This window comes from Peromyscus maniculatus, chromosome 1 (assembly GCF_049852395.1).
Source record: "Peromyscus maniculatus bairdii isolate BWxNUB_F1_BW_parent chromosome 1, HU_Pman_BW_mat_3.1, whole genome shotgun sequence".
In the NCBI taxonomy this organism is placed as follows: Eukaryota; Metazoa; Chordata; class Mammalia; order Rodentia; family Cricetidae; genus Peromyscus; species Peromyscus maniculatus.
This window is the reverse complement of record NC_134852.1, coordinates 13,219,313-13,246,242: the sequence shown is the minus strand read 5'-3', so window position 1 is coordinate 13,246,242 and position 26,930 is coordinate 13,219,313. Positions and strand designations below refer to the sequence as shown.

Sequence of the window (26,930 nt, the reverse complement as noted above, 5' to 3'; positions counted from 1 at the left end):
TGGTTTTCTTTAAGGGTTTATTCCTTTCTTCCAATTTGTCTTTTCCTCTATTTCTTACAATTTTTGTTTGTCTTTTTTCAATTTCTTTATTGATTTCTTCCACTTTTTATCTTTTCCTCCATTTCATTTTTTATTTTTTCTTGAAAGGCCTCTAGCATCTTCATGATGCTATTCTTAAGGTTACTTTCTTCTGCTTTTTCTACCTTGTGATGTTCAGGTCATGCTGTTGGAGGAGGGCTTAGGTTCTGGTGATGCTGTATTGCTCTCTATGTTGTTGTATGTACTTCTGCCTTGATGTCTACCCATCTCCTCCTCTCTCTAGGTACAGATAGAGCTCTAGGTCTGGATAGAGCTGGGGATTGGTTTCCAAGCCTCAGAAAGTGGCTGGGGTCTCAGGCAGATGGGAGTGGGTGCAGGGCATGTAGATTGCAGGGTCTACTGCTCAGGGGTCTTGGTGAACAGGGAACCTTCCCACAGGAGCCCTGCCTGCAGGCCAGCAACTGGGCACATAAGGATATTTTAACACTAGATTAGCATGCATTAAGTGAATGGGTGAAGGATGAGCTACCTATATCTGAAGGAATACATGACATCAATAATTTGAGCCTTTTTTTAGTTAAGACCTGACTTCTCATGTCATTCTTGCCCAGGTGTTACTTGTATCTTGGTTTTGATGATTTAGTAACTGCTGAAGTTGAGCTCACCATCCAAGATGGATGAATCTGCTGTGAAGATGATTCAGTGCCTGCAAAAACTCAGTGCTGCAGAGTTCCTGATGTTTAAAGAGCTGTTCAGGAGAGAAATGGAGGAATATGAACACATGCAAGTCTCCTGGGATATTATTAAGATGGCTTCTGAAAGAGACCTAATATTGCTGTTGAACAGAAATTATCTAAGACATTTATGGGGGGTACTATCGGCCCTGTTTGTCCAGGTCAATCGGACAGACCTCTGGACTATGGCTCAGACACTGAAGATAGGTAAGTGAGCATGGAGAGGGCGGGGAGACATGGGGAAAGTTAGTCATATAGGGGCTGCTTTTATTTTTTAGTTTATTCTTCTCTCATACAATACATACTGACCACAGTTTCCCATCCCACCTTCCCCCCTGATCCTCCACACCTCCCTCTCCCCCAGATCCACTGCTCCTCCATTTCCCTTCAGAAAAGAGCAGTCCTCCCAGAGGCTGTCTTATGCCTGAACATGGCATAACAAGGTACAATAAAACTAGGCACAAACCCTCAGATCAAGGCTGGGCTAGGCAGCCCAGTAGTAGGAAAAGGGTCCCAAGAGGAGGCAAGAGTCAGACACCCCAACTTCACTCTTAGGAGTCCCACAGAAACAACAAGCTACAACTATATTGTGAAGGTCACATCATTGTTGATTGCCTGCCTCTCCCAATAGTTGAGAAAGGGTTACATTGGAGAAACCAATGGTTGTTATATACATCATCCTTTAACTGGGGAGGAGGAGGGTGTCCTAATAATGCACATGACCATGACCAATCAAAGAAAATACAGGATTGATTGAAACACATGAGGCAGATCCTAACATTAATGTTTTCTTCAGCTAACCAAGAAAGTTGACCTTTCATTTGCTTTTTTAAAATTAGCATACAAAACAACACATTTATCACAACATTCCTCCCCCTCTCTCTCCCTCCTTCTCTCTCTCCCTCTGTCTCTCTTTTGTTTGTTCTATCTTTGAAACTGTCTCACTTCAGAGTCACTCTATAGACCATCAGACTAGTCTTGAACTCGTGATTTCCTGTCTGAGCTTCCTGAGTCCTGGGGTTCCAGGTGCACAGTGCCACACTCAGCTGAGACGGAGAGTTCTGTTATAGTACTCACTCATCTTTTGACCAGACATGTATTGCTAAGAATAGGCCTTCATCTCCTTTCCCAGAGACCTTACCTCTATAGCCTGTGAATTGCTTGAGACGGTAGAGGAAGACCTCAAATGTACAACCTTGGATTATCTCCAGGTGGAAGGCATGTCACAATACTTCCAGAGGGAATATTTTACCAACAGATGACCCCACATTTCAGACACATATAGACAATCTCCACATTCCAATCTGTCTGTTGTTCATACATCCTTTAGCAAAACTATGATTTAACAAGTGTTGTAATTGTCAGAAGCATCCACCAAAAATGATTGTGAATCTGGAACCACGTGCTTTCATTTAGCTGGTCCTCAGTCATGTGGCTTGTTGGTTAGTCAGCTGCAACGAGATGATCCATCTCACTACACCTGTTTCCTCGTGGGGATAAAGATACCAGTAATTTGGCAAGGACCAAGTAGGCACATGCCTGTAGGATGTGGAGGATAACGGGGCATGGTTAGTGCACCAGTTCCTTTTCTGCTGCTGTGATAAAACACTATAAACAAAAGTGACTCGGGAGGAAGAGTCGCTTTGGCTTTTCGGTCCAAAGTGATGAGAGGCATCATGGAGAGAGGCATGACAACACACAGGCCTGGTGACAGGAGCAGGACGCTGAGATCACGTCTCAATGGCAAGCATGAAGCACAGAGAGAACTACAAGTAGGGTGAGGCCATCAAATCTCGGTGCCTGCCTCAAGCGAGGCCACGCCTCCTAAGCCTTCCCAGACATGGCCGTCCACTAGGGAACAAATCTTTAAACATACCAGCCAATGGGGGGCATTTCTTATCCAAACCTCCACAGCAGTGCATTCTAGCTCCTCCTACTGTTTCAGATGCAGGGGCACACAGGAGAGTTTGGGAGTTCAAGGCCAGCCTTGGCTATGTGGCTGGTTTGGGGTCAGTGGGCATTCTGGCCTGCACAAGACCCTGTCTCTAAAAACAGAAAGGAAAAAAGAACTAGATTAAAGACGGACAAATTCTAGCTGATGTCACCTTAAGTTTTTGTCCTCTCTAGGCTACTACCCTAGGAGCACTTACAGGATGCCCCCATCCATGAGCCACGTTGGCAACCCAACACTCAACACTTCATCATGTGTGAATGTAGTAATTCTCTTTTTCAAATTATAAAAATTTAATGGCATTCAAAAGTCTGTACGGATACCAATTTTCCTTTTTGAAAAGATTTTTTTTTTGATACCACATGCATGCAGTTCCGGTAGTGGCCAGAAGAGGGCAGGATCCCTGGAGCTGAACTCAACAGCCAGTTGTCAGTGGCTGTAGAGGTGCTGGGAACTGTACCCAGGTCCTCTGGAAGAGCAGCGAGTGCTCTTAACTTAGTGAACACTTCTAATGTACCACTCACTGATACATGCATGTCCCACTCTCAGAGAAGACAGTAGGCCCTTGCCCTCAGAACGCCTGGTGCCAGAAATCAAAATATATATATCAACCTATGGTACTGATCATGTGCCAGCTACCTGCTAACTATCCCCATGAATGAACAGAGAAACACTTTCTATTAATCGCATTTGGCTTAGGACGTTGATCCACATACATTAATGTATCTAAAACAATGATATGCATATGACTTAACCCTGGACAACTTGACACCCTAATTTGTTATCCATAGACTTGAACTCATATAACTCCAAAGTTCATTTCACTCTGTCTTGTTGCCTGAATCAAATATTGCTTTGACTAAGCATAGAATTATAAACATGTATACCAAACTGAAAATTTTTAAATAGAATGACTTATAAATGACTTACTGTGAGGTATGAAAGTTTTAGACTGAACAGCAACATTCTGATCTCTAACTCATGAAATTATGTACAAATGAAGTACTTTTGGATTTTGTCCTTTGCAAATTTGGAAAGCTATACCCAGAATTCATGCTTTATAGCAGCTGTCATTCAGAGGTGAGTTTCCAGTTTGGTCATGATGCTTTTACAGTCAATATATCAAACATATTATAACCCTGGATATGGTGAAATAACCGAGTGTCTGGGGTTTGAGCCCCATGCTGGGCACCAAGATGAGACTGGCTGGCTGGTGAGTTGTTTTTCTCTGTGAATTAAAGAATGTAAGGGAGGAAAGAGTTCCAGGGAAAGTGAAAGCAAGGTTTATTGGCATTGTAAAATATTTTTGGTAGAGAAGGGATCCAATATATGGAGACAGTTGACTCTAGATCCCAGGTTTTTCTTTAAGTACCCCTGGCTTCTGGAGACCTCCCTTTTCTATTGGCCCTGAAATATTCGTGTACCCCCTTTAGCATAGGGATTTGAGTTGGCCATGAGTCAGTCAACTCTCCCATGCATGCTCACAAGCACGGGAAGAGCTGCATACAGTAGAGGTCTTTATCTAGAGGTGTGGGTGTAGAAAGAACTGGTTGGTTGGTTGGGTTAGGGTGGGGCCTAACCATTCTTCATTTGTAGTGTAACACGAAGAAAAACCTATATCAGATGAAGGGAAAGGAAACTTACTGCAGGGGAAGGGGTGGGTGGCTCTCCTCCTTTTCTTCTTTACTCAGGACCCATGGCCTCACTGATCACCCGGATGCGTAGATCATTCACTAGACGTGTATTTAAGAAAAAAAAACTGTGATTCATTCTCAGGAGGATCCTATTCCTAACTGCCTTGTATTCTGATTTCACCCAACTCAGATGATCAAAATTCATACAAAGAGATTATGAAGATTATATTTCAACACATATGGTCCAAGGAGACCTTCGTTCAAATGGATGAGGAAAATTACCAAATAACTGTAGAAGAGGAGTACAATGCATTGCAAGAAGTATTTGATTGTCCCTTAGAGCCGGTCACTACAGTTGTACTAGGTTCTAAAGGAAAAGGAAAAACCACTTTCTTAAGAAAAGCAATGTTGGACTGGGCGTCAGGAAACTTATGGCAGAACAGATTTCAGTATGTTTTCTTCATCTCTCTCATCTCACTTAACAATGTTACAGAGTTGAGCCTAGCTGAGCTTATGTTAGCTAAGTTGTCTCAGTCTTCAGAGACACTGGAAAAAGTCATATCTGATCCAAAAAGAGTCTTGTTTATCCTGGAGGGACTTGAATACCTGAAATTTGACTTGGAACTCAGGACGAACTTGTGCAATGACTGGGGGAAGACGCTGCCTACACAAGTTGTCTTCAGCAGTTTGCTACAGAAAGTAATGCTCCCAGGATCCTCTCTGCTTATTGAATTGGGAAACCCAAGTGTACCAAAAATCTATCCCTTGCTGCAATATCCAAAGAAGATAACTATTCAGGGATTCACTGATGAAATCACAAGGTTCTATTGTATGTGCTTCTTCAGCGATTACCAGAAAGGCTTACATGTCTTTGATTATTTAAAAAAAAGTGAACAATTACTCACTTTATGCAGAAACCCTTATATGTGCTGGGTGTCCTGTAGTACTTTAATGTGGCAATGGGACAGGGAAGAGGAAATGAACTTAGTTGGTGTGACAGATTCGATTATCTACACAAGCTTTATGGTGAGCGCATTCAGATCAGTGTATGACAACTGTCCACCTAATCAGAACAGAGCACGATTAAAGACCCTGTGTACCTTGGCTGCAGAGGCAATGTGGAAACAGGTATTTGTGTTCACATCTGAGGATCTCAGAAGGAATGGGATATCGGAATCTGAGAAAGCAGTGTGGCTGGGAATGAACTTTCTCTGTACTCAAGGTGAAGACTTCATGTTTTACCATCCTACACTACAGTCATATTTCACTGCCCTGTTCTATTTCCTCAGACAAGATGAAGACACACCTCACCCTGTCATTGGAAGCCTGCCCCAACTTCTAAGAGAAGTTTATGATCATGGCCAAACCATATGGCTCCTGACAGGGATATTTGTGTTTGGAATTGCCACTGAAAAAGTCACCAACATACTGAAACCACACTTTGATTTTATACCATCCAAAGATATAAAACAGGAAATCCTCAAATGCTTTAGAAGTTTGAGTCAAGCAGAGTGCAGTGAGAAACTGATGAATACCCAGCGTTTGTTTGAGAGTCTACTTGACAACCAGGAAGAAAGCTTTGAAACAGAAGTGATGGATCTATTTGAAGAAATGACTGTTGATATTAGTAATGTTGATGCATTGTTGGTGGCTACACATGGTCTGCTGAAATCTCAAAAATTAAAGAAACTTCATCTGCATATACAACACAAAGTTTTTTCAGAAATCTATAACCCCGAAGACGGTGACTTAGAAGAATTTGAATACAACAAAAAGTAAGTACATCTCTGAAGCTTGTCTTCAGTTCTTCCAGTTTTGCCTTAGCATCCATGCATAATTTTATACATGTGTTTGTGTGCATGCTGTATCCATATGAATTCGTGAACAAGTCAGAGGAAGATGTGGGGTGGCTTTCTTTGGTGTCCTCTGCCTTCACCCTTTGAGAGAGTCTCTCACCACCCTTGAAGCTCACCATCTTGACTAGGCTAATGGGCCAGATGAATACCAGGGTCTACCTGTCTCCCTCTTCTAATGTTGGGGCAACAGCCTCAAGCCACCATGCTCAGCTTTTTAGGTCAGTGCTGTGGATCTGAACTCAGGTCCTCACACTTGCACAGCCTACATGCCTACCCACTGATCCCTCTCTCCAGCATGGCATTTCCTAAGTTCTTACACATCTATGCTTGAGTGTTTAGATGGCATAGTCAGGAAGCCTATCTGTTGAGTCTTGGCACTGCCATTCGGAGCTATGTGGCCCGGGGAAGTTGTCTTGAGTTCCTCCATTTATACAAAGAACAAACTTGTGACAAGGCCAGTTGTGAGGTGGAAATGTGAGGAGCTTTGTTGCAGTGTCTGGCTCTTTTCCTTCATCCATAGAGTGTTTAGTGTCCTGGTGACTACACTGGAGAAGATTCTGGGAACTCGTGTCTGGTTTGAGGCTGTGCTCATACTACATTGCTCCAGTTGCCTTGCCTTGCATTGGCTTTAGGCTGCTAGCTCATACTTGATCTTTCAAATGTGTAGCATCTTTGATATTATTGGGCGTAGTTTGCTTTTCACTCAGGAGTCCCAAATATCTACCCAAATTCACATAGAAATCACGTTTTCTCACTGTAAGAGGAGACCCTAGAGAACAGAGTAAGGCTGGATGTCTTCAACAGTGATATGTACCTATTAACAATGAGTCTTCAAAAGACTCAATCTAGTTCACCTCATATCAAGCCATGCTTCTTTATTATAATTTTTCTTCAATGTATTCATTCACAATTTCATACCTATAGGTAATGCATTCTGGTTACTCTCACCTTCTACTCCGTTCTGTTCCCCTTCCACCCCATCACACTAACTTCTTCTTTATCAGCTTCTTTCTCACATTCACATCTTTTTGTTGTGTCAGCTGTTGAGTTTAACCAGGGCTATCAGTGTGTGTATGGGTTTGGAACTGTGCATTAGACCCTGGTGGACTGACTTGTGGGTACAAAACTGGAGATGGCTGCTCCTCCCTGAGAATCCACCAGTAGTCATGATGTTAGCAGGGAGGGGCAGAGCTGTGTGAGGCTCTCCCCAGCTTCTGATTGACTGGTAACAGGCCTGGTCGTATACAGGCAGTGGAGGTATCCATAGCTCTTATGGGATTAAGACCACAATGGATACACCATGCCCAGAAGATGGCATTTTGTAGCCCACAGGGCCCTCTCTCTCCTCTCTGTCTCTGTCTCTTGGTGCTCCTTTTTCTTTTTTTTTTTAGATTTATTTTTATTTAATGTGTATAAGTGTTTTGCCTGCATGTATGTCTATGTACCATGTGTGGCCCGTTGAGGGGTTTGGGAGTGATCTGCCTATCTTAGGAATGTCTCAAATTGAATTTAGGCACCAGAGAATAATGATGTGTTTTCTCATTGCAGAAAGGCAATAAAATATTGGAGTATGTTGTGCAAAATTTTCCAGGACTTGCAGGTGTTGGATCTGGACTGCTGTAATTTCAATGAAACTGCCATTAGGCGTCTCTGTGACTCAATGTATCCATCTTCTAAAGATCCTCTGACTGCATTTAAGCTTCAAAGCTTGTCGTAAGTTTAATAGGCATCCATCCTTTAAGTAGATAGAAGAAATCCTGTCTCTTCCTTGAGGAGACTAATGCATAAATAAATGCAGAACTAAATCCAAAGTAGCAAAAGCAGTAGCCAAGAGCCACATATCTGAGGTTTTTCTATATAGGGGTTTGTGTGTGTGTGTGTGTGTGTGTGTGTGTGTGTGTGTGTGTGTGTGTGTGTGTACATGTACACAGCCAACAGGAGTTGATTATGTTCTAGAGACTGCAATGAATGTTAACTAAAAATCTAGTTTTTAAGGTTATTTTGATTGTGTCCAGGTATGTGTGCATCTGAATTGGGTCCTCTGGAGTGAGAGTTATAATAAATCATGAGCTGCCTGACATGGGTAACTAGAATGCCCGAACAACCATTGTTTGTGAGGCGAAGTGTGGAAAAGGATGTCTACAAGTTGCTTTGCCATGTACCCCCACATCCTGGTATAATTTGCCATTTGGTCTTATTGCACAGGTGTCCCTTCATGACTAACTTTGGAGATGGTGCATTATTTCACACGATTCTTCTACTACCTCACCTGAAATCCGTGAACCTATATGGCACCAATCTCTCCAATGACGCGGTTGAGAATATGTGCTCTGTGCTGAAATGCCCAGCATGCAGAGTGGAGGAACTACTGTAAGTCGGTGCATTGTCTACACTCAGTAATTTCATTAAAATTATTTTTAAAATCACTTTTAAGGCTTATCTTTGAAAGTTCTGACTTGCATTAGCACATGTTACACAAAATGAATTTCATTATAATAGTTTCTTTTTCTTTGTTAAAAATATGTGTATATGTGCCTGTATGTAGGTACCTTCAGAAGCCAAAGAGGGCTGTGAGCTACCTGATGTGGGTTCCTGAATTTGAACTCCAGTCCTCTGTTGAAGCAGCAAGTGCTCTTACCTGCTGATCCGCTCTCCACCTCCCCCATGACACCATTTCGCCCATGTTTATAGTGTACTTCGATCACATTCACTCGTGTGCCGTTGGTTCCCACTCCCTTCGGAAAATTTCCCCTTGCATTTTGATGACTTTCTTTGTTTTCTAATGGCTTGAATACCAACATAATAGCATATCTGGATTGTATTACACTCATTACTTAGTGTGTGGGGCAGGGCACCTGTGGAAATCAGAGGTCAGCATGCAGAGGCACCTTGTGAAAACTACCAGCAGAGAAACAATCCATAAGTAAAACTTCCACATGGCCTTTGACAGGAGGCTAAGAAGAAAATGGGAGGCAGCCCTGAGACTGCAGGGCAATGTGGAAACAGCATGAGAATGAGTTGAAGTTGGCAGAGTACTGTTGCTCTTAAGCTACATGATTGATAACTCAGAGTGAGTTTATCACCACTGGTGCTGTGGTATGGCGGCTCATGCTGAGAAACTTGCATTGCAGTCTTTTCCTTTGGCTGTGTACAGGAATTACAAACCTTTGTCATTTCGTGAGAGCTTGGTGATGGTGGCAGAATCACTTCTTCTGATATTTGGACTGTTGCCTTGATTCCTGACACAAAGCTTCCCACCTCTTGGCGTTCTCCAGGTGATAGGATCAACTTGTATTCTAGTGAATGGTCTTTGGTGGGCAACTGCATAGTGACCAGTCCCCAGAAGAACCAAGCTGGAACCATGTTCTGTAACTGTCATTCTCGTCCCCCATCCTCTGTGAGGATGTTTCAAGTTAGCCTATCATATTTACATGATAAAGACTCCATTAAAAAAAACAAAGTTTGGAATATTTTCATCCTGCTTTCCATTAACTGTCACCTTGACTTAAAGAACATCTTGATTCAGTGATTGTCTTTATCAGATTGGGCATGTCTGTGAGGGATTATCCTGATGGTTAATTAATATATGATGGTACAGTCTACTATGAACAGGCATGGTTCCCTGGGTGAGTGGTTCTGGTCTTTATAGGAAGTCTAGCTAACTAAGCAAGAAGCAGCTCCTTCATGATTCTTGCATCTGGGTTCCTGCTCTGACTTCCCCAGTGATTGACTATGAGCTGGAAGTGTAAGCCAAACCATTTCCTCTCTAAATTGCTTTGGTCAGGGTGTTTTATCACAGTGATGGGATGAAAGGAGAACCAGGGGTCTTCTAGTTTGACAAATATATCCATATGGAGCACTTTATATCCATAAGACAATGTTCGTGTACTTGGGATCCTTCCAAATCTTACTCCATGCACATGATCTGTTTCTATTATCTTCCATCATATCTTTTGAATATACTAAACTGACAAGGGAGATAGCAAAACCCATAAGTTTTATGATCTCCTCTGTAAGTTAAACACAAGGAGCAGGTTTTAATAATGTCACCACAGGTCTAACACAATGGGCTTTCTAACTGTTAACTGAAATCTGAAGGGAAGGATCACTGTGATGGACTCAAGAAGGAGTGTGTGTGTGTATATATGTGTGTGTTACAGTGATATTGGTAATCAGACATACTGGGTTACAGACCATATTTTAGTGATGGGGTCTATCTCTGCATTAAAGGGCAGGACTTCTACCCACTACATTCCAGTAACACCCTATCTCTCTAGTGGTTCTTGTGGTAACCCATAACCTCACCAAGCATTTCCAAGGATCCCAGAGAATAAAAGTCGCCCATAGCTGAAAACCACTAGCTTGGGCTTATTACCAATCAATAGAACTCTGTAATTCACAATGATAGTCACATAATTATACTTACAAATTAAATAAGCCTATGATGTAGGTGTGGACTGGTGTGTATAGTATTAGAATCTGGGTCATTTGTTTGAACAATAGGTAGTCTTACATAGATCACCTGAAGATGTTATTCCTAACCTGTGACGTGTACCTCACATGTAGGTTGGGGAAATGTGACATCTCAAGTGAGGCTTGTGGCATGATTGCTACTTGCCTAATCTACCGCAAGGTGAAACATCTCTCGTTGGTTGAAAACCCCTTGAAGAACAAAGGAGTGAGGTTACTGTGTGAAATCCTGAAGCATCCAAGCTGTGTCATGGAGACACTGATGTGAGTTGGTCTGGGAGAGCATGCCCTGGAGATATTGCAGAACCCTGCACATGGGTGCAGTCATCATAAAAGTGATCAAATACCCAATAAGGAATGCATGAGGACAAGGGATGTGTCACTAGATCAGTCACTTGTCCATGCCTCAGTTGCCAAACTGAGTAAGTGGAGTAATCAAATCAGTAAGTGGAGCAAATGCAAACAGATACACCATGAGACCAACTTTAGACAAGGAATACTAGCTCTGAAATTCCCCATATATAATTTTTAGCTTAATGAATATGAATATTATGGGGGGAAATGATGCCCCTGGGAAGAGATTGGATACCAGGCAAAAGGAGAATATAAATAAGAAAAAAATTCCTTTTCAAGGCAGAGCTTCCTCCATCTTACCTAAGTCACTGTAAACTATCTCCTGCCCTGAGGTTGAGGTTGGTTGCTCATGGTAGCAGAATACCAGACTAATACTGGGATCTAATTGCTAGCAATCCACGGAGTTTATTTAATGATCAAGGAATTTATTTGGGGGTTAACTCACAACCATAAGAGATTTATCGTAGGGTCTAGGAGAGCTGAGCTATGTCTCATCCTGAACGGCTTGGTCCAAGATCTCAACATCCAACCACAAGGTAGCCAAGAGACAGATGCATATATGCATCCTAGGTCTTAAGAGCTTCAGGGCATAGCTCAAACAGCTACTCACCATAGACTGTTGTCCCAGGGAAGCCATAGTAAATAACTTTATTGCTCTATCAATCAAAGGCCTTAAGATGGGGAATGTGCTCAAAGATACCTGGGTTCATAGAAGAGAAAGATTATACAAACACAAAATTAGTTGTGTCCTCTCTGACCATGTATTCATGCAGTAGTATGTACACATGCAGCTTACAGACATGAACATGCATATAAAATGCAAGAGCACTGAATATTGACCATTATGGAGACATCTATTTTTGAAAGAAAACTAGTGCAGATTAAATATCTCTTTCATGAACTGTTTATGACTAGACCAGAAATGTTCCATATTCCATTTAAATTTCCTTTGGAATATTTGCATATCATGAGTCTTAGTGATAGTCCCTAAGTCCAAACAGGAAATTTATTTGCATGGTATATAAAATGTGCACATGCCTTGGAGAGAGTCTTATATAATACTTTCAGTACCGTTGTGTTTTGATCTGGGCTGGATACATGAGAGCACTTGTGGAATTCTAACTGTGTACCATGTGAGTGCATGAGCAGCAGAAGCCAGAATAGGTCAATAAACCCGTGGAACTATGGTTACAGGAGACTTGTGAGTATCATGTAGGTGTTATGTGGATGGTTAGAACTGAACCCCGTGTCCTCTGCAAGACCAGCAAATGATCTTAAATGCTGCATCATGTCTCCAGTCCTGATGTGAAACTTGTAAAAGAAAGGGAGAAATATGCACTATAAAAAGTTGAAAGATAATTCAGGAGAGGTAGGAAAAAATAACATTAGAAGACAAAACTATTCAGTTATTTAACTACTAGTTATTATAGAGTAGCTTGAATTAAATTACACATGGTGACTAGTAATTATAAAGAGCTGCATTAAGCATAACTTATCTCAAATATTATCTAGTCTTTAAAACACTAGTCTTTAACCCACACAAATAACAGGATGAAGAAAAATATCTAAAAGAAAACTGCAGAAGTGGAGACAGCAGGACCCTCAGGGCTCACTGGACAACCAGCCATGTCTAGTAAATAAGTTCCAGAAAGTGAGAGACCCTGTGGTGTTCCAGAGTGTGACACCTGAGCTTGCCCTCTGATCTCTACATCCACATACACACCTGCACAGAGACATATACACACTTATTGACAACGAAAAGAAATTAAAAACATAATGGAAGATATTCCATGAGGGCAGGATTCTGCAACATGGTGAATTTCTGATATAAGTGGGAGAATTAGTTGATTGTTTTGCAAGTAAGTTGACAAACCAGTCAATTTTGGAAGCATCTGTGGTGATCTACAACCTCAGGTTTTCAAAACTTTTGTTTGAAACTGTTTCCATTGTGTGAATATATACTCACACACACGGAGGACAGAAGACAGCTTGTGGGAGTTGATTATTTCCTTCCATCATGTGGGATTGAACTAGGGTCCTCAGGCTTGGTGGCAAGGGCCTTTACCTGCATGTGAAGCCATCTCACCAGCCCATTTCAAAATTTCTTCATGCAACGTGGAGATTCAGTATAGGGAGAACATGACAGTCTTTGCAGAGGCGTGTGATGCTGTGACAATGAGTGAGCTGCTGATGTGTGACCCTCTTTGCAGGTTGTCGTGTTGCTGTCTCAACTTCAATGCCTGTTGCCATCTCTACGAAGCCCTGTTGTGCAACAAATACCTCTCTCTTCTTGACCTGAGTTCAAATGTCCTGGAAGATTTTGGAGTGAACATTCTGTGTGAAGCTTTGAAGGACCCAAAGTGCACCCTTCAGGAGTTATGGTAGGGCTGTGTTCTCATCCATTGCAGGGAATGTGGTTTTGGATGTTGGTGTTCAGAAGGAAGTGGGATGGTAGAATTTTGTGAATGTCAGTGTCTCCACAGAGTCTGTGGTGAAGCCTATGATGACTATCATAAGCCCTTGGTGATTGGGTCACGAAGGTGAGCCCCCATGAATGGGATTACCACCCTGATAGAAGCCCCAGAAACTGCCTCAACCATTCCATCACATGAGGACATAGACTCCAACAGGGCTGGAGAGATAATGAGGTGGTTGAGGGCACTTGTCCCAAATCATGAGGGCCAGAATCTGGATCCAATTGCGATCACCTGTAACTCCAACACCAAGGGATCCAGTGTTCTCTTCTGGCCTCCGTGAGCAACCACCAACACGTACACATTCACTCACACAGGCACATGCACACAGACACAAGTAAAAAAGAAGGTACATGTGTGAATCAGAGAATCAGGCTTTCTCCACACACTGCATCAACCAGCTTATACCTTGATCTCGGATTTCTAGCCTTTGGAACTGTGTAAGAGACACATCTGTTGTTTACAAGCCATCCAACCTAAGATTGTGTTAGAGTGAGCCAACCAGATGAAGACACCACAGAGGATGGTGTCTGCTTGAGGAAACGAGGCTGTGATTATCCTGACTGATTCTTCTGGGATGCTCCATGGCTTGCTGACTCTGGTCTTGATCAAAGGCATTGTCGGGACAGATGGTGTTACATGCTGCTCTTGAGTTGGAACTGGATAGAATCCAGGATATCCTCAGTGGCAGTGGGAACTAGGGCAAGTGATTTCCCTCTCCTGATGTATAACAAGATTAAGTACAGGGCCTGGAGAGATGGCTCATAGGTTAAGAACACTGGCTTCTCTTCCAGAGGACTGAGATTCAATTCCCAACACACATATGGCAGTTCACAATTGTCTGTGACTATAGTTCCAGAGGGTCCAATACCTTCACACAGACAAAACACCAGTGCACATAAAATAAAAATTTTTTAAAAGGTTAAGTACAGTCCTCATCCAACAGAATTGAGGTGATGGACATGTATGCATAAGAGGCATAAAGGTACTGTGTGTGCAAATGTCACAGTCTCTAAGTCTTTGTACTGTTGGCATGTTTGCTGTGGCTGTCCTGTGATTTGAAGAGGGCTGTGGCACTATGTCTACATCTATGAGGTGTCAAGAGCACCCTCTGACCTAGTGTGGCAAACCAAAATATCTCTACGTGCAATGTGCATCCCCTGGAGGGTAAATTCATCCCTGCCTGAGAACCATTAACACACACATATAGACCTGCATAAATCCATATGTAGAAATACCTCCATCAGTCATGGATCTATGCATATGTGTTTATGTATTGATTTATATATTTATCTGCCTATCATATATCTACCCACCATCAATTATTATCCTTCAATCATGAATTTAACGTCTTTCCCTTTTCTCCCATTTAAATTTTTTGTCTTACATATCATCCATCTCTTTTCATCATCTGCATATCGCCTGTCCATTATCAATCTATATATCATCTACTAATTATGGTATGTTCATTTTACATCTAACATATCTGCCTTATGTCTATATTTAACATCTACACATTCGTCATCTCCATTCTCCATTGCTCACCTATCTTACACGCATTATCTTCCTTCTCTCCCCTCTTTCTTAACCTCTTTCTTAACCATTATTAAAAGTGCCATGGGGACCATGAGCCTGAGGCTTAGGGAGGGTTTGAGGACATATTTGTTATATTAAATACTGGCAGACATTCACCACTTGATGACATTTGCACAGAAATCTGAAATCAGCAGTAAGGTGGCCCCAATGATTTTCAGAGTATCTCTATTTTAACAAGTGGGGGGGGGCAATGACAGTAGGAACACCAGATGAAGAGATCACTGCAGAAGAATTGTAGTGAGCCAGCATGGAGCAGGGTACCCCAGATGGAGAGGCATCATCAGCATTTCAGAAGCGCTTGGGCATTTCTAGTTCAAATGAATGGAAATATGCCAAGCTGATAAAATGGGGTCTCATTGATGAGGGATGTAGCTCAGTTGGTAGAACACTTACTTAGCATACACAGAGCCCTGAGTCTGATCCTCCAGCACAGCTTTAAAAATATATATATATATGTGTGTGTCCAGACGGTGGTGGTGCATGCCTTTAATCTCAGCACTCAGGAAGCAGAGGCAGGTGGATCTCTGAGTTCGAGGCCAGCCTGGGCTACAGAGTGAGTTCTAGAAAAGGTGCCAAAGCTACACAGAGAAACCCTGTCTCAGAAAAAAAGTGTGGTAATTACATAACTATGATCTCAGCACTGGGAGGTAGAGGTAGGAGGGTCAGAAGTTCAAGGTCATCCTCAGCTATGTAATGAGTCTAAAGGTCAATGAATGGCTGCTGAGAGGGAGAATGGGGCTCCTCCAGGGACAAGCTCTACTGGGCTATCTTATCCCCTGGACACATGTACACACAAGCAAAGCTAAATGAACTTAGGTTAAATATGCATGCACATCAAATAATTGAAAGAATTCTTTAGAATGAATAGTAAGGGGAGTTAGAAGTTGGTATGAATTGAACATTTCCCATGTCACAGTCAGTTGTGACAGGAGCATTTCTTAGGTATCTAACTGCATTTCACAAGCCACTGAAATGAAACCTACAACCAAGACCTCCCCTTTGGAGGTGAGGCAGTTGATTCTAAGTGCTTTCAATGGGCAGGCATCCAACATCACTGAGAAGAATCTAGTGACCAGAAAGTTAGTGCTCAAAGACAGGAGCAGTCAGGATGTGGTTTTATTTCTGTGTTCATCTGAAGTCATCTGGTAACATACTGCTTTATAATGTGTCTTCTTAACTGAGTTATGGAGGTAGGCATAGTCTTTTTGTTTTTATTTCTCTTTCATTTGGACAGATTTCTATTGGAAAAGACAAAATATTGACTTAAGTTCTTCGTTCACAATTGAGTGTAGAATAATTGAGATAGAGATAAGTAGTTATTTAGTCTTGATTATATCTGATGTATGTGGTGATATTGTGTTCCCCAAAATATTGTGCACCCTAATAAACTTATCTGAGGTCAGAGAACAGAACAGCCACTAGATATAGAGGCCAGAAAATAGTGGCACACATGCCTTTCATCCTAGCATTCCAGAGGAAGAGATCTGCCTGGATCTCTGAGTTCAAGGCCACACTGGAAACAGCCAGGCATGATGACTCATACCTTTAATCCCAGGAAGTGATGGCAGAAAGCAGAAAGGTATTTAAGGCATGAGGATGAGGAACTAGAGGCTGGTTAAGCTTTTAGGCTTTCAAGAAGCAGTTCAGCTGAGATCCATCTAAATAAGGACTCAGAGGCTTCCAGTCTGAGAAAACAGGATTAGCTGAGGAATTGGCAAGATGAGGTGGTTGTGCCTTGTTCTGCTTCTCTGATCTTCCAGCATTCACCCCAATACCTGGCTCTGGATTTGTTTTAATTAATAAGTCCTTTTAAGATTCATGCTACAGATGTATTCCATTTCTCTTAGAGTCTTCAGTCTTCAAAGTTAAAAAGAATAGTATACTAAAGTCATGATCTGGAGTGATAAAATTTATGTTTTTACTAGAATTTTACATTTGGCACCAAGATGTTTCAGCAAGAAGGGACCTAATGAGTTCAATCCCTGGGATCCACACTGTGGAAGGAGAGAAATAATTCAAACATGTTGTCCTGTGATTTCCATAGTAGAAGATGCCCCCCACCCTATGAACAAATACACACATAAATAAATGTAAAAATGTGAAAAAATATGCATGTACATGTATTCACGCATGAATACACATATACGTATGTGTATACATATAACAATAATAAAGAGATTATTAATTTGAAGGGACTAGGAGGAATTGGAGGTACAGGTGGAGGGATGTAGATGCAGTGTTCATATAAAGTTCTAAAAATTAAAATTAATAAACCAAAACAAAAGGATTGGGCCTCGTAAGTCAATATGTTTGCATGTGTGTTTTCCCAGGTTGTCTGGTTGCTTTCTCACTTCAAACTGCTGTGGGGGTATCTCTGCTGTCCTTACTAGCAAGAAAAATCTAAAGACCCTGAAACTGGGCAAGAATAACATAGAAGACGCGGGCATCAAGCAGTTATGTGAGGCTCTGAGGAATCCTAATTGTAAATTGCAGTGTCTTGGGTGAGTCTCTACTAACTGTCGTGGTGGAAAGGACCCCCTGCTCAATGAGGGAGAGCTAGAGGGTAAACAGGTGTGGTGGTTTGTGAGAAAAGGGCCCCCAAAGGGAGGGGCACTAGTAGGAACTGTGGCCTTGTTGGAGGAAGTGTGTCACTGTGGAGGCGGGCTTTGAGTCTCATATGTGCTCAAGCCACACACAGGGAGTCAGGCCACTTCCTGTTGCCTTTGGATCAAGATGTAAGAGCCCTCAGCTCCTTCTCTAGCACCATGTCTGCCTGCATGCCACCATGTCTCACCATGATGATGATGGTGTGAGCCTCTGAACTGAGAGCCACCACAATGAAATGTTTTCCTTATAAGAGTTGCCATGGTTGTGGAGTCTCTTCACAGTGATGAATACCCTAAGACAATAGGATTAAGAATTCCACCTAGTGTAGTCTCCAGTTTTGAGAAAAATGTCAATGCACAGGCCTGGTACAGACAACAGTTGCTGTGAGTTGGAGCGTCACTGCCCTGTCATGTTTTCCCCCACCACAGTATCTGGTTCTAGTCTTTCTGGGTCATCTTCTGGGCCCTCAGGTTCCCTGAGCCTTGGGGTAAGGGCTGGTATACATGTTCCATGTAAGGCTGAGTACTCGATAGTCACTCTCAGAACATTGACCAGCTGTGAGTCTCTGTATTAACCAGTCCATAACAAAAAGAAGTATCTCTGAGGAGGCTTGAGAGCTGAACTAACATATAGGAATAATGCTGAGCATTTAGTTCAATGGTTCTCAACCTGTGGGTCATGACCCCTTAGGGGGTGACCATGACCCTTTCACAGGGGTCACCTAAGACCATTGGAAAACACAAATATTTACATTATGATTCATAATAGTAGCAAAATTAGTTATGAAGTAGCAATGAAAATAATTTAGCAGAGGCAGGGTCACCACCACATGAGGAACTGTATTAAAGGGTCACAGCATTAGGAAGGCTGAGAACCACTGATTTAGAAGGTAGTTGTATGTTATGTCCCCTTAGTAAAGCAGAAGTAGTGGGTTTTCCCTTAGGGCCTATGGCATGCCTGGCCTCAGGTTCTTCACCAGCTTACCTGGCATGAGTCATCCGGGTCACAATTCCAGGTTGGATGGCAGAGGCACTCGAGAAGCCCCTGCCCTGGGCTGCTGATGGGAGGAGAGTCAGTTTTCTTCAGAGATGTCGCCCTGGCCGCCTGTGCTCCAGTGGGAATTCCTAAACCCAAGCACCTAAGGCGATGCTGATTGAGCTTGGTGCAGGGGATTCCCACCTTCCTAATGCTACAGCCCTTCCATACAGTTCCTCATGTGGAGGTGACCTCCAACTATAACATTATTTTCGATGCAACTTCATCACTGTAATTTTGCTGCTGTTACAAATTACAATGTAAATATCTGATGTGCAGGATATCTAATATGTGACCACTATAAAAGGGACATTCAACCCAAAAGGGGTTGTGACCCACAGGTTGAGAACCACTGACTTAATGGGTTAAAAAAGGGTATCAAGAGAGAGCTGTGTAGAATAGGGAGGTCTGGGAGGAGTTGGAAGAATGCGTAGTAGACAGATGTGATTGGAACATATTGTCTACATGTATGAAATTCTCAAATAATAAAAAAAATACGGTTCTGTGAAACCTGGATTTGCTTAGTGCTTTTGCTTACTGTGGACATTTGGGGCTGGTTAGGACTTGGCTCAGAAGCCTGGAACTGGCTGTCACCAAATACCACATTCTGTTTCTGGTATTTTCCCTGTCACAGGTTAGACATGAATGACTTCAAAACTGACTGCTGTGCAGACCTTGCCTCCGCTCTCACCACATGCAGAACACTGACTAGCCTGAACCTCGACTGGATAACCTTCGACCACGATGGGCTGCAGCTGCTGTGTGAGGCTTTGAGTCACAAAAGTTGTAATTTGAAGGTGCTGGGGTGAGTACTCCCTGTCTCTGGGGGGCAGGAATAACTTCGGAGCAAGCTCTTCAGCGGTGGTTTGCTCAAGCTCAGCCCCGTTGAGACTGGGCTAGAACGTTCTGTTGTACAGGACCACTTTTGTACTCTAGGACACTGAGAACCATCCTTGATTTCCAGCCATTCATGAGTAGCGCCCTCTGGTGGTGAATACTCCAAACATCATCCGACATCTTTTAAAAACTTGGCTTTTTTTTTTCATTTTTCTTTATTAAGAAATTTTCTACTCCACATACTATCCACAGATCCCCACTTCTTCCTTCTCCCACCCCCCCAGCCCTCTTTCCCAAGCCACCCCACATCCCCACATTCCCCAAATAGAGGTCTCCCATGGGGAGTCAGCAGAGCCCAGCACACTGAGCCTAGACAGGTCCAAGCCCCTTCCCACTGCACCAAGGCTGTGCAAGGTGTCACACCACAGGCACCGGATTCCAGAAGCCTGCCCATGCCCCAGGGACAGATCCCAATCCCCCTGCCTGGGTGCCCCCTGTAGCTAGAGTTTTCCTGCCTCGCCCACAGTCAGGACAAATCTCTGTCACCTGCCAGTCCCACAGCCGCTCAGACCCAACCAAGTAAACACAGAGACTTATATTGCTTACAAACTGTATGGCCGTGGCAGGCTTCTTGCTAACTGTTCTTACAGCTTAAATTAATCCAGTTCCATAAATCTATACCTTGCCACATGACTCGTGGCTTACCGGCGTCTTCACATGCTGCTGGTCATGGTGGTGGCTGGCAGTGTCTCTCTGCCTCAGCCTTCCGCTTCCCAGACTTCTCCTCTCTCCTTGTCCCACCTACTTTCTGCCTGGCCACTGGCCAATCAGTGTTTTATTTATTGACCAATCAGAGCAATTTGACATACAAACCATCCCACAGCAGCCCCCCAAACAGTTTGAGCCAAACATCCATCTTCCGTATCCAGAGGGCCTAGTCCAGTCCCATGGGGGCTCCACAGCCACCAGTCCACAGTTCATGGGCTTCCACTAGTGTGGTCAGTCATCTCGGCACGTCCTCCCATCATGATCTCGATGTCCCTCATCTGCAGTGTCTCTCCTCTCTCATCAACTGGATTCCCAGAGCTCAGTCTGGTGCCTGGCTGTGGATCTCTGTATCTGCCTCCATCAGTCACTGGACAAAGGCTCTATGATGACAGCTAGGTTATTTGTTAGGCTGGTCACCAGAGTAGTCCAGTCCAGGCACCCTCTGGACCACTGCCAGCACAGACCAAGGTGGGGGGTCAGCCTTGTGGATTCCTGAAAGCCTCCCCAGCACCCTGCCTCTTCCTATTCCCATGATGTCCTCATCTATCATGGTATCTTCCTCCCTGCCCTTCCACTCTGTCCCTGTTGCAGCTTGACCTTCTCATTTCCCTATGTTCTCATCCCCCACAACTTGCCCTCTGCCACTCCCCACACCCAGTCCACTCATGTAGATCTCATCCACTTCTCCTTCACAGGATCATCCATGTGTCCCTCCTAGGGTCTTTCCCTGTTAGCTAGCCTCTCTGGAGTTGTGGGTTGCAGTCTGGCCATCCCTTCCCTTACATTTAGTATCCACTTATGAGTGGGTACATACTATGTTTGTCCTTCTGAGTCTGGGTTACCTCACTCAAGATGATATTTTCTAGTTCCATCCATTTGCCTGCAAATTTCATGAGATCATTGTTTTTTACTACTGAGTAATACTCCATTGTGTATATGAGCCACATTTTCTTTATCCATTCTTCAGTTGAGGGACATCTAGGTTGTTTTTAAGTTCTTGCTGTTACGAATAATGCTGATATGAACATAGTTGAGCATGTGTCCTTGTGGTAAGATTGGGCATTCCTTGGCCCAAGAGTGGTATAACTGGGTCTTGAGGAAGACTCATTCCCAATTTTCTGAGAAACCGCCATACTGATTTCCAGAGTGGCTGTACAAGTTTGCATTCCCACCAACAGTGGAGGAGTGTTCGCATTGCTCCACATCCTCTCCAACATAAGCTGTCTTCAGTGTTTTTGATCTTAGCCATTCTGACAGGTGTAAGATGGTATCTCAGAGTTGTTTTGATTTGCATTTCCCTGATGACTAAGGATGTTGAGCAATTCCTTAAATGCCTTTCAGCCATTTGAGATTCTTCTGTTGAGAATTCTCTGTTAAGCTCTGTAGCCCATTTTTAATTGGATTGTTCAGTATTTTGAAGTCTAGCTTTTTGAGTTCTTTATATATTTTGGAGATCACCCCTCTGTCAGATGTGGGGTTGGTAAAGATCTCTTCCCATTCTATAGGCTGTTGTTTTGTCGGAAGTAGTCTAGAACAAATTGGCACAGGAGACCACTTCCTAAATATAACACCAGTAGCACAGACACTAAGAGCAACAATTAATAAATGGGACCTCCTGAAACTGAGAAGCTTTTGTAGAACTTGGCTTATTTTTTAAAATTATCATTCAACTCTAAAGAATAATGAAATCATAATACTTGTTAAAAAAATTAGTGGACTTAGAAGTATAACAAATAGTCAACTAACCTGAAAAAGAAAAAAAAAAACATGTTCTCACTCATATACAGATCATAGTCGCACACACACAAACACACACAAACTCACATGTAAACAAATGTTTGTGGATATCCTATAACATTTACAAAAGCAAGAATTGGTAATAAAAGTTATAAAATATTTATGAGTTCACATAGATAGTATACTTTGTGTAAGTCATTAAATGGTCTCTCAAGGTATAACTCATTTTCAGTGCCAAATTATTATTTAGAATATTGTTATGTATAAAAGTGTTTTCTCTGCATTTAAGTCTATGCACCGCATGCCTGCCCAGGGCCTAAAACGGCCAGAAGAGGGCATCAGATGCCTTGGGACGGAGTTACAGATAGTGAGCTACCGTGTGAGCCCATAAGATAATTTTAATAATAATTTTATTTATTCTTTTAAATTTTCATACATGTACACAATGTATATTGATCATATTCCACCCCCCACTAACAACCTCCAACCCTCCCAGGACCTTTCAATCCCAATTAATAACCCCCTGACTCCAAGTCCTGCTGACCATGTGCTTATGGGCATAGGGTCGTCTACTGGGGCCTGGGCAACCTACCAACAGCCAGATCTTAAGAGTCATTCTCACTCAGCTGTCATCAGCTGCCAATAGTTCCTCAGCTAGGGGAGGGGCTCAGAGTCCCTCCCTGACCCATGTTGGAATTTTGAATGCAGGTCTTGTGCCTGCAACCTCAGCACCAACTGTGAGTGGATGCATAAAACGGTCATATCATGTCTACAAGATAGCATGTCATAGTGCTTCTTCCCACCCTCCGCTCTTGAGGTCTGTCTGTCCCTTCTTTCATGATCATCCATGAGCCTTGGATGGGGAGGTTGATAAATGATCCATCTATGACTCAGCATTCATAGACACTTGCTCTCAGCATTTTCAACCAGTTGTGAATCTACATTAACCACTACCTATGATTTGTGTAAATGCATATACAATATGTGTTTATACAGAGAGATAAAATATTAATGATACTTCAACAAGTATCTGGGTAAATATCTGTTGTGGTGCCAGGAGCTTCTGCTGACTTCTCATCCATACAACTCTCTGTAAATCTGAAATTCTTTCCAAAAAAAAGGGGGGGGGCTTCTTTGACCAAGGCTGTGAGAAGTACAAATCTATGGGTATAAATGTAAACATTTAGATGGCAATTTCACAACATGCCCATTTAAGGGAACCACAGGAACCACAGTAGCTTTCCCTCGAGGGTCTGTGTGGTCCCCTCAACCATGGGATTTTGACAATGTTTACAGTAGCAGACATTAAATCTCCCCTGTGGAACAGGCATCATCATCCAATTAAAAAGTGATTGACTAGTCCTATAACTACCAGGCCAGTGTTATACCACTGGGAACAACTTGGTTGGGCATTTTCATGTGTTCTGGAGACACCATCACCCAGCTCAGGTGATTACAAACACTGCCATAAATGTTCACCTCCAGTCTAGAGTCAGAAAGGGTTCTGAAATTGCTGTATGGAATTGTAAATCAAAGTTATGTTTCTTAATATTTCATTTACAATTGAGAACTTATTCCATGTATGCAGGTTGATTACGTAAGTGCCTGTGAAAATGTTTTGAGGAACATTCAGTGAGAAAAATGGCTCATGCCTCCCCTGTTGACTTAGGTCCTTAGGTCTTATATAACTGGGGTTATAAAATAACTGGGGTTATAAAGAGTAATGTGCAGGCAAGGATGAGATGTTGAGAAGGGCTGGGGTGTGGACACAGAGGGGTAAATCATGGTGAGAAGGCTGTGGTTGGGGCAGTATTGACTGAGGGGGAGGTTGGACAGGCAGGGGCTGAAATGGGCAGCAGATCTAAAAGATGCTGGCAGATCTCTGAATCTACTCTTTGTAGTTAAAGGTGACATGACTTGTGGTTATGGACATCAGGCAAGAAAAAAGCAGGCAGAGAAGGTGGAGAAAATTGAGGCAGCCAGCTTGTACCCTATCAGAGAGACCTGTGTTCCGATCTCAATTTGTGAAATTCAAGGAGAACTACTGCCCAAAAATCTAGGGGAAATTTTTCAAGAAAAAAATTAACCGTGTTGAGTGTTGACTGCTTAAGACATTATTTTTTTAAAGGGAGGCGTGGTCCCTTACTTCCAAAGTCCAGGAAACACTGAGGAAGAAGGGATAGAAACATCGTAAGAGTTTGGCAGGACTGCTGCACACCAGCCTCTTCCAGACTTGAGAAGGCAGGTACACTCATGACCAGAGAGGAGCAGCGGCTGTCTGCACAAGACCTGCACAAGCTCAAGCCGGTCAACCCTCCAGCACAGACTCATGACCGCGCCCCTAGCTGAGGAGATAGGGACATTTGTGGCTTCAAGTGGAAGGAGGGTCAGTTTTCTTCAGGGATGTGGGCCCTGTAGGTTGCATAGTCTCCAGAGCATGCACCTACATCCACACGCTTGTGGGCATCCCGACTTAGACTCAGTGAGCTATTGGAGAAGAAAAGGACTTGAAGTTTGGAAAGGAATGTGGAGGAGAATGGGGAAAGGATATGATCAAAATGCATTCTATATATATATATATGAAATTATCAAAGAATAAACAAATAGATTTTTAAATATAAGTGTAAAGATAATGAGTGTTTGGTAATTTTTATTTTTTTAGGTAAGCTTAGTAATAATGGCATGGGTGGAACAGGCAGTGAGAACAGATGAGCATCAGATATGTTCATGGGTGAGCTAAGATGTAGGATAAGTTTTAAGTGTCTCATAGAAAGTGAGTAGGGACACAAAAGGGAGAGGCTTAAGATTATGAGATTGGTGACAATGGCATTATACTAGTATTCACAAGTTTGAGAAAAGCCAACACTATATTAATTTATAATGCATGAATAAGGAATAATAATAATTGTGGTTAGGCAATTAAACAATGAATGGCTGAAAACAGTCATTTTTACTTCAATGTTTTTTAACTTTAATCTTAACATCTTGATAGATTCTTTATATAGACATCTACATTACACATCTATATATATGAGAGGGTCCCTACTCTCTGGGAGAGAATCACGCCTTCTCTTGACACTCGGTACATTCATTCATTCCTAGAGAAGGGTGACAGAGAGGTCAGCATAGAGGTAAAGAGAGGCAAGTGATTGTCAACAAAACTTGGGATGCTGACATGGCTCAGTGGGTGAAGGCACTTGCTGTCCAGCCTGACAACCCGGGATCCACATAGTAGAAGGGGGAGGATGGACTCCCATGAATTGACCTCTGATCTTCCATGTGCACTGTAGCATGTGCCCGTATAAACACATACAAATTAGTAAATGTAATGAAAATAAACAGCACTGTCTTTTTCACTCCAGACTGGACAAATCTGCATTGACTGAGGAGTCACAGATGCTACTGCAAGCTGTGGAAATGATTGGAAAACTGGATATCTTACATTGTCCCTGGGTCAAAGAGGAAAGGGAGAGGAGAGGTGTCCGTCTGGTATGGAACAGCACAAACTGATCTTGAAACAACGTCTTTTCCTTCGTCATATTCCTCCTGTGTACCCTGTCCCAAGTTGCACACCTGGTACTGGTAGCTGATTCCAGGGTTGTTCTTTCACAGTGTCCTGCCCCCATCCGTCTTTATACTCCCCCTCACCATTTTGCAATATTTAGATAACAAATACATTCAATAAACTCTGAGCATGTTTGAAAACATGAATGAGCCCTTAATGGCTGTCTTAGAGTGTTGGGGTTTGAACATAAAGAGACCCCAATTCTGTTACAGTTCTGGTTGGGAGTCATGTTGGTAACATGTCTACACTGGTGTCATTCTCAGTGCAGTGAACATCCACCTGAACTGTGTAGTTCATGCCGTGATCCTAAAAGACACCAGCATCACAATGCAGAAAGTGGGAAGCATGAAGATCATATCTAGAATCCCCAAAGTTAAAATCAGGAATCCATACTTTTGGAAAAGTGATCTCAAAAATTCTTTTTCCAAGTTCCAGGGATCAGACCTAAGTTTCACCCTTTATTCCTTCAAAGAGGGGCTGGAAAGATAACACAGTGGTTTAAAGTGCTCCCTGCTCCTCAGAGGGTCAGAGTTCAAACCCTAGCACATACATTGTGTGGCTCAAAACTGCCTGTAACTCCAGCTCTAGGGTATCTGATGTGTTTTGCACATCACCAGGCTTCCACAGACACCTACATGCAAGCATACAGATTCACATATATACACACAAATAATAAACCTCTAAAACTTAAGATTTTACATTTTAACTGTTAGTCACTATTATGTTGGCTGTAAATTACCATAAAGAACTCAGTCCTATTTAAACAATATTTTAAATTTTAGTCTAAACCAGTATTTCTCAACTTGTGGGTCACAACTTCAAAGGGGATTGTATATCATATATCCTGCTTATCAGATATTTACATTATGATTCATAACAGTAGCAAAATTACAGCTATAAAGTAGCAATGAAATAATTTTTGGTTGGGGGGGTCACCACAACATGAACTGTATTAAAGAGTTGAGGCATTAGAAAAGTTGAGAACCACTGAATAGTTAGATTATTTTTCTTAAGAAAGTATTTATTATATGGATGTGTGTGTACCAGGTGTGTGTGTACCATGTCTGCACAGAAGCCCTTGGAGGTCAAGAGGCCATCAGATCCCCTGGAACTGTAGTTACATGTGGTTATGAGCTGCCATGTGGGCGGTAGGAATGGACTGGGTCCTCTGAAAGAGCAATGAGCACTCTTCATCTCTGAGCCATCTCTCAATTCCGTAAAATATTTTTTCAAAAACTAGAAAAAGTATTCTTACTAATTCAGTTGAGCTTTC

General features: G+C 42.5%; 1 protein-coding gene across 1 annotated transcript; it reads left to right on the top strand.

Annotated features, from left to right (window-relative positions):
• The first annotated feature begins 712 nt into the window (after positions 1-712).
• On the top strand, positions 713-26,290 carry LOC102913978 (NACHT, LRR and PYD domains-containing protein 9B-like). The gene is made up of 9 exons (XM_076570239.1): positions 713-980; positions 4,549-6,133; positions 7,763-7,927; positions 8,420-8,584; positions 10,781-10,948; positions 13,249-13,419; positions 17,439-17,609; positions 19,385-19,555; positions 25,455-26,290. Exons 1-9 carry the CDS (start codon positions 713-715, stop codon positions 25,600-25,602), a joined length of 3,012 nt encoding a protein of 1,003 aa, XP_076426354.1. The 3' UTR covers positions 25,603-26,290.
• Positions 26,291-26,930: the final 640 nt, after the last annotated feature.